Below are 8,244 nucleotides of genomic sequence, written 5' to 3'. Positions count from 1 at the left end.
AAAAAAAAAAAAAAACTGATAAAAAAAAAAAAATCCCCCAACCTTTTGCTGAGACTGTGCCTGTTGTGGTAATGATAGCTGTTCAGTTGCACCCATAGGGAGTTCAAATCTTGGGCTAGGAATTACAAAAAAATTCATATGGTTATAATTAATGTAGAAATCACACATATGAATGTATATGCAGAAATTGCAATCACTGATACTCACTGCATAAATTTGCAAGACTTGCCCTCCGGACAGAAGCCAACAAGGTAATTTACACAGATGACTCTTCTTGTGTGTCTGTGCCTGCAATCCGGACCTAAAGGGAAGGTGAGGGGAAAAGAAAAGAGTTATTTTTTCCTATTACAATCAATTTTTAAATATTTGTTAAGAAATCATGTAATTTAACTAAATTCACTGTAAAATAATGCTGATTTATACAACTACTCTAAACGCAAATACTTGGAAATCTCTGCAAAAGACCTACCATGCTTACAAAAGCCCCTATCATACCATGGGCAATCTTTAATCTTAGATTCTGGGTCAATGTGCAAAAATGGACACTCTTTATTACTGCACTCCCCTGCAAAAACACAAATAAATTATCAACACTATTAACACACATAGAGAACAATAGATAGATAGATAGTGGATAGATAGATAGATAGGTATTAAAATACTAACCAAATTTAGAGTAGAAATAACATTCAGGCATCTTTGTCATGTCATACTCATGTAAAAATTCACATTGGTCTCCTTTCTTGCATAAACCCCTAAGCCAGTGCTTGCACACCACAGTCTTTTCTCCACTGATGTGTCTGAAAGGACACATTCCACCTGTCAAAAGAGAAAGCTGATCAAATAGTCTGATCAAAGAAACAAATCTGATTTACACACGAAACCCTTAAACAAGTTTTTGTAACACATGCCTTTCATACAGGCAGCTCTCATGAAGAACTCGCACACAGCTGCGCCAGATTCTGAAAAATAATATCATTTTGCATCATTATTAAAAGTCTTCTCTCCTAAACGATACTTATCTAGAAATGCATCGTATATTTTGAAAATAATAAATCAGAAACACAATTGTAATTGAACATTTAAAACAAATACTAATCAATGCTCCTATTAACTTACTATCCATTCCTGGAAATGGCAATGGTTGAGCGCCTAATTGTTGTTCTACAGCAATTTCTAGATCAAACTTGATATGATCGACAGTCGCGATTAATTCCTGCATTTTGGTAGTATATTTTGTATATTTCTACCAGCAGCTGAAACGCTTCTCTTTATAACACCTAATCAGAAAACTAAAAGAAGTCTTAATGGCTAACAACTTATCAGTTTGCCGTTGGTCAGGTTTAATTCTAGACGTAAAATGACAAAATAGCGAAAAAGTATGCAGACTTATTAACTGGGTGAACAGTCTTTAATGTAGCTCATGAGTAAATCGGTAAAGATAAAGATAAACATTGTAAATAAACAGTTGATTTTAGAACCGTCTACTTCCACAGCGCTATTCACGAGTGACCCCTGAACTCCAGGCCATGCGATCGAGTACAATTGCATCGATTTTCTGGGTCCGAGCGAATGCAGGTTTTAAAATGAAGATGAGTAATTTTTTCATATTAATATTACAAAGTGTGTCAACGAACTTCTAGTGATTTGTCGTTAGATTGCAACTTTGAACTTTGATGGCACAAAGAAAATACGACAGGATGGTCATGATCAGTGTGTTGGTTGTTGATTAAAAGGTCTGCTGTAGTTCCTAGCGCCATGTAGCGCCCTTAACAATTGGACTATAAAGCGTGCTGACTGTGGAGTGCCAGAGGGACCTATTGACTAGCTGACCTGAGATTACGAAAAAAAATACGATAAGCGTATTAAATGAGGCTTATATTTCATAGATGTAAACTACCAACCAGAAGCTTTTTTTCTGTTGTTCTTAAAGAAATCCAAACTATATAGATTCTATCATGTTCAGGATACCAGTACTCAATAAATCGGAATATTTTTGTGAAATGACAAAGCCTTTTGTGTTTCTACACGTATTTTCTATTTAATTTTTAAAAACCTCTGGCTAGCTTATATTGTCTAAAATGAAGGAAAAAAAAAACGAAAACATTTTATTTAAAATATATTTCTTTACTAATATTCTCGTCGTGTCAGTTAATTTAAAATGATTTAAAACACAAAGATTTGCCCAGCTCGTCCTGAACTTAACTATTAATAAAATTAACTATTTTGTATATTTTTACCTTTCATCCTAATTTCAGTTTGATTTATTTCCCAGATGTTCCCTATAGATGATGAAATTCTTAGTTTCAGTTATACATTTATGTATTTCATTTCATGCATGTAGTTTTTAAGCAAAGAAAATAAAGAACATAGCTGACAAATCAGGGAGACTTTCTGACATGTACGTTTTCATCTTTGTTTTGAAAAAATGAAGTGATAATTATGAAAAGGTCAGGATATGGAGATGTACCCTCATTCCTTCCAAGACAAAGCTTTTTTTCAAACCCATTTCATTTTTCTAACATCAGTTTCATTAAAAGATCTTTCTTAAGCCTGCTAGGGACTGATCTGCAAACTGGTATTTTCCATTGATATTAGGATATTTTTGTTGCCACTCTGCAGTGGGTAGACAGTCATCAACGCACATGTAAAATAAATAATTCCAAGATTCATACAACAATTAAAAAAAAATTACATACAAAAATCTGATTTGTATTTGTATGGGATGAGATATTTTACCTGATTCCTTTTACCAGAGCATGCTTATAACATATTTCATAAAAGCACACACTCAAAGAAAGAGATACAGTACCCAGAACGATTAAGATACATCAGTTTAATAATAATAAAAAAAAAAGCATACAATCAATCATATAATTTGAAAAGATCCAACATCATAATGACACCTCCATAAATGTATTAGAAATACAAATCAAAGTTCAGTAATTTCAGAAAGTTGTTGCCGTCTTCTTGACTCATCCAGAACATCCTCTGCATCCACAGTGAGTGCACTCAATGATGCGACCCTAAGAAAACAAAAGAATAAATTAGGAACAGTGACATACAGTAAATAATGGGACAGCTTTTAGATGAAAAACCAAATAAAACAAAACAAAAAAACAAACATCTGACAGATGTGTAGGACTTTGAATAAATTAAACCACCTGTGATGTAAGGGGTCAAATTGACCCAATCACTTTTTTGGTGAAAAAAAAGAAAAGATTAAACATTATATGCAGAATAATTTTCTGTTGTGTTTTACCTTTTCCTGATGAATCTCTCTCATGAGAGGCTCTATTGCCTCTCATGACAAAATATCTAATGAGTAAGTATCATTTATGCCTTGACAAAAATTTACATTTTATTATTACTGTACTGCATATGAAGGCCAATTTTTGTCCTTTTCAGAATTTCATATGCCTTTATCTACTATTTCATACAATAATGTGTTTAAAAACACTGTACACACATTTTTACAAGCATCTATCAAAAATTTTTGTTGTTGGGTTTCCATATTATATGGGGACTTTCCATAGACATAATTTTTATACTGTACTAACTGTATTTTCATTCCCCTAACCCTCTGCAGTTTTACATTTCCCCCAAAAAATTAAAAGCTGTTTTCCTCATGGGGACCAACTAAATGTCCCCACAATGTCAAAAAATTCAGGTTTTACTGTGGATGATGTGAGTGATTTAGAGTAACAAATCTCAGAAACTGAGGACAATGTTTTTTCCTATGTAAATGAAACAATTAAATAAACAAATAAAATATATAAAAAACAAAAAGTCATGCCTTATCTTAATTTATTTAAAATATTGGGTAGGTAAAGTGTAAGTAAATAAAAAGAAATTATATTGTCAATTTGACTAATTTATTGACATATTTAAATATTTGGGGTCAATTTGACCCCACACATTAAAAATATGGTTGAAATTTGCACATAACAGGGGAGTTAAACAGCTTTAACACTGCATAACTTACCACTTCCAGCTTGCCTTTGGGAACTCTGCATATGCAATTTGTTCCAAAGTTTGTGTCACGCGTCTGAATGCACCGCAGACAGCACAGATTCTCATAGCCCTGTTTTTTCCATTTGGCAATCAGATTCTTGTCTGCATAGCCCTCTTTGATGCAATATTCATAAAGCTCTGCGAATGAAAATAAGTTAACATCTCGCATAGAAACAGATGTCGAAATAAAACTAACACAACAAAACTGCACCTCACCACCATACCTCGACTGATGGCCTTTCTCTTGTAGAAAAGGTCGAAAATGTAACGGCTGCGTTGGTGATGAAGTCGGAAGATTGGCCATTGGGACTCAACTTTACGTTTGCCCTCGTGTGGCTCGGTTTCAGCTGTGAAATTAAAGCATCAGTTAACGGCATCGTAGCAAATGCAAAATAATCGATAACCAACAGATACATAAAAAGAGTGACAATTAACTAATTTTCTGTTTTAAATGAACAAATCACACGTGCATATTAATGTTACATTACACGAACATCCACTCCGTTTAATTAAACGTCCGTAATAAACAATCGACTTGTTAGCTTTCTGGCTAACGTTTGCTGAACGAACCTTCGCGCATTTTCTGGTCCAGCTCGTCAAGAGTCGGCTCTATGAGCTCCCAACCATCTGGAGGTGGTTTCCTACTCCTTTTCACCTTAGGCATTATTTTATTTAAACAATATAAGGTCCTCTCAGTTATTTAGCAAACAGCGAGCCGCTGCAGGAAGAACTTCCCCGATTTCTGTCGCCGAGCGGATGACGTCACGCCAGAGGTCCTTTTACTCTAATTATTCTCAGCATTATTTTATATATATTTTAATGGAGATTCCTTTGCTAAAATGGATGGCATTACACCTCGACTCTTTTACGTATCAGCAATGGTTTTATCATGTTGAAACTGTGATGTTATTCTCTCTTCCAGCATATTGCATCAGGCTAGGTGTCTGATCGAGTGCCTGAGTTTAAATATAGGAACATGGACCAGCTGGCTATATGCTAATCGATGACTGTACCTGCTTAATCGTGGGATTTTGTATTTGTTTTAGTTACTGTTTCGCCCTCGAGCCAAATAAAACCACGTATTTAATTACTGCCATTTAGTATCAACAGAGCTGGATACGCGACCTGATATCATACCTGTAACTACCACGCTTTTGTTGGGACTGAGAGTGTGTTTTAGTCGACTGTTGTGTTTTCATATCAAGTCAAGTTTAATCTTCATCATGCCTAAAGGAGGTAAGAGATCATTTCGTTGTGGCAGCACACGTCATTTTTTATTTTTTTCCTTTAGGATTATCAACAAGTATACAAAAATATACAACCCTAGTAACAACAAAATCACAAAACAAAAAGAAATAAAGTTCCAGCATATTGCATCAGGCTAGGTGTCTGATCGAGTGCCTGAGTTTAAATATAGGAACATGGACCAGCTGGCTATATGCTAATCGATGACTGTACCTGCTTAATCGTGGGATTTTGTATTTGTTTTAGTTACTGTTTCGCCCTCGAGCCAAATAAAACCACGTATTTAATTACTGCCATTTAGTATCAACAGAGCTGGATACGCGACCTGATATCATAACTGTAACTACCACGCTTTTGTTGGGACTGAGAGTGTGTTTTAGTCGACTGTTGTGTTTTCATATCAAGTCAAGTTTAATCTTCATCATGCCTAAAGGAGGTAAGAGATCATTTCGTTGTGGCAGCACACGTCATTTTTTATTTTTTTCCTTTAGGATTATCAACAAGTATACAAAAATATACAACCCTAGTAACAACAAAATCACAAAACAAAAAGAAATAAAGAAAAAAAACAACAACAACAAACATACAGGGCCAGGGGTAATATAGATTACATTATATAAAGTAAAGGTGCCTCAAAAGGCACGGCAGCACACGTCATGAGCTCGTGCTCGTTTACACACTGTCGTCATCGTCTGTTCTGCTGATTGACGTCATTGTACTTGTAAACAGAATATTACGTGTTAACAGGATATTTTCATTGAGAACAATATTATTAGAAAGTGGCTTCCCATGTGATTTTTTAAAATTGTTTATTTTAGGGAAAAAAGGTGGCCATAAAGGTCGCATGAGAACCTACACAAGTCCTGAAGAAATAGATGCTCAAATGAAAGCAGAAAAAGAGCGAAAAAAGGTAAGCTGTATTACAAATTCAGACGGAAATATGAAAAATCTTAAGTGATATGGGAAAGAATGAGGTTGACACTGAAAGCAAGCATTAACATTTACGCAAAAGAGATGAAACAGTCGACATGAAATGGAAATTCACTCTGCTTTCTAATTTCATGTTATTGATCCCACTGTCAATAATTCATTCGTGTATATATTTCATTTCTTAAAAACAAAATTGTAATAAGATTCTCTCTGGTGACGTTAGGCAGACGTGTCCAGTCATTTAGTTCACTTAAACCCCGTCCCTTTCTTACAATCAGCTGCATGCTCACATTCAGCTTGGTCTCCATTCAGTCAATAACTGATGGATAGAACCAAGTCCTGGCACTACATTTTATTTTTTCAATAATCTGTTTTACTCAGATCACATCACCGTACGGAAGCTCTGTCGTTACTTCCATTACATCAAAACTTTATAGAACAGCAGTCTAAGCACAGCAGAAGATGATTGATTCACAAGAGCTCCACTCACTGCAACCACTTTCTGATTCAGTGCCCATCTGCAAGTCAAATTGGCTAAACAAATTAATTGTTGCATGTGGTAATGGTTTATTTTACATTGTAGAACGAAGAAGAAGAAGGTGCAGCAGTGAACGACAACCAGAGCGAGGACAAACTGACAGCATCAGGTTCAGAGGACAGTGACGATGAGGGCTCTCACGTAAGTTTTCTCTCAATGATGACAAGTCCATGTTCCTGCAGAGCTATCCACCTACTTATAGAGCCTCTTGCAGATTTATTTATCAGAGACGACCGTGGCAGGACATACGTCAGATACACTCTTACTCAGTCTAATTAATGTGGAATCTTATTGGGTGGAGCAGAGCATTGCTCTTTGATTAATCACTGTGTTTGGAATGTAGGAATTATATATGTGGAATGTCACAGTCACTGTCGTCAAATGGATGAAGTTTGGTTGCCGATACTTTAGCAGATGTTGTATCAAATAATTTGGTGCAGTTTTAGTAGGAGCTTTTGCATGAATGCACTAATGCCAATATGAAAACAAACTGATCTCTTGTCTCCATCAGTTTAATTTGAATATTATATACTTTTTTAGTATGTATTAATATTTTAAGTATTAAAATTTTTACGATTATATTTTAATTTAAAACCGTTTATGTTTTAGTAATTTTGTTATGTGTTTTTGTAATTTTTAGTATTTTTGTATTTCTGTTTAGCTTTTTTTTTTTTTTTTCAGTTTTAGCAATTGTAGTACTTCAGCTTTTTCATCTTAAAGGATTAGTTCACTTCCAGAATAAAAATTTCCTGATAAAAGAAATTAAGGTTTTTGATGAAAACATTCCAGGATTTTTCTCCATATAATGGACTTCAGTGGTGGTCAACGGGTTGAAGGTCCAAATTACAGTTTCAATGCAGCTTCAAAGGGCTCTACATGATCCCAGCCGAGGAATAAGGGTCTTATCTAGAGAAACGATCAGTCATTTTCTTAAAAAATAAAAATGTACATACTTTTTAACCACGAATGCTCGTCTTGCACTAGCTACACGATGCGTGTCCACAGATCATGCATGACGTATGCACGATGGAAAGGTCACGCGCGGTTAGCTCTTCGTCTGTGTACTCCAGTTCAAAAAGGTTGGGTAGGGCGAAAAACTCAATCCCATTTTCTCCTCCAACTTCAAAATCATACGACATCATTGTTTTACCTTGTTTTTTTTTTTGTAAAGGGCATTTGACTTTCTTTGCACATTCGCTTTGTAAACACTGGGTCGGTACTTCCACCTACTTTCCAACGTGACTATGTAATGAATGAAGTCGAGCTGGTGCAAGATGAGCATTTTATGGTTAAAAAGTAAATAAATGTTTATTTTTTTAAGAAAATGACAGATCGTTTCGCTAGATAAGACCCTTATTCCTCGGCTGGGATCGTGTAGAGCCCTTTGAAGCTGCATTGAAACTGCAGTTTGACCTTCAACCCGTTGACCACCACTGAAGTCTAAATCTATTACCACTGAAGTAAGAAAGACATCTTGGATGACTGATGGGGGTGAGTAAATTATCAGGAAATTTTTA

The 8,244-nt window shown here is 35.2% G+C and overlaps 3 protein-coding genes across 4 annotated transcripts in view; 1 reads left to right on the top strand and 2 right to left on the bottom strand.

The window, feature by feature from the left end:
- LOC107720053 (cleavage and polyadenylation specificity factor subunit 4-like) overlaps positions 1-1,539 on the bottom strand; it is a 2,114-nt gene extending 575 nt beyond the window's left edge. The window contains exons 1-6 of the mRNA XM_016527643.1: positions 1,120-1,539; positions 912-962; positions 667-819; positions 470-565; positions 208-301; positions 43-115 (exon numbers count right to left, since the gene is read on the bottom strand). Of these exons, the coding sequence (XP_016383129.1) occupies positions 43-115; positions 208-301; positions 470-565; positions 667-819; positions 912-962; positions 1,120-1,222 (570 nt within the window). The 5' untranslated portion in view covers positions 1,223-1,539. The remainder of the gene's footprint in view (positions 1-42; positions 116-207; positions 302-469; positions 566-666; positions 820-911; positions 963-1,119) is intronic.
- A 1,376-nt stretch (positions 1,540-2,915) lies between these two features.
- LOC107720055 (protein BUD31 homolog) lies at positions 2,916-4,770 on the bottom strand. Its single transcript, XM_016527647.1, has 4 exons — positions 4,585-4,770; positions 4,239-4,361; positions 3,986-4,152; positions 2,916-3,026 (listed from the first exon to the last, which is right to left on the bottom strand). Exons 1-4 carry the CDS (start codon positions 4,676-4,678, stop codon positions 2,976-2,978), a joined length of 435 nt encoding a protein of 144 aa, XP_016383133.1. The 5' UTR covers positions 4,679-4,770; the 3' UTR covers positions 2,916-2,975.
- A 71-nt stretch (positions 4,771-4,841) lies between these two features.
- LOC107720054 (28 kDa heat- and acid-stable phosphoprotein-like) overlaps positions 4,842-8,244 on the top strand; it is an 8,822-nt gene continuing 5,419 nt past the window's right edge. Inside the window, exons 1-3 of one of the 2 annotated variants that reach the window (XM_016527645.1) lie at positions 4,842-5,250; positions 6,078-6,169; positions 6,773-6,868. In XM_016527645.1, the coding sequence (XP_016383131.1) occupies positions 5,238-5,250; positions 6,078-6,169; positions 6,773-6,868 (201 nt within the window). In that variant the 5' untranslated portion in view covers positions 4,842-5,237. Of the gene's footprint in view, positions 5,251-5,382; positions 5,696-6,077; positions 6,170-6,772; positions 6,869-8,244 lie in introns of those variants that run through there. The other variant, XM_016527644.1, reaches the window with a different exon arrangement.

The sequence above is a fragment of the Sinocyclocheilus rhinocerous genome, unplaced genomic scaffold, assembly GCF_001515625.1.
Source record: "Sinocyclocheilus rhinocerous isolate Xijiao unplaced genomic scaffold, SAMN03320098_v1.1 scaffold273, whole genome shotgun sequence".
NCBI classification, from domain to species: Eukaryota; Metazoa; Chordata; class Actinopteri; order Cypriniformes; family Cyprinidae; genus Sinocyclocheilus; species Sinocyclocheilus rhinocerous.
This window is presented reverse-complemented; position numbering and strand designations above follow the sequence as displayed.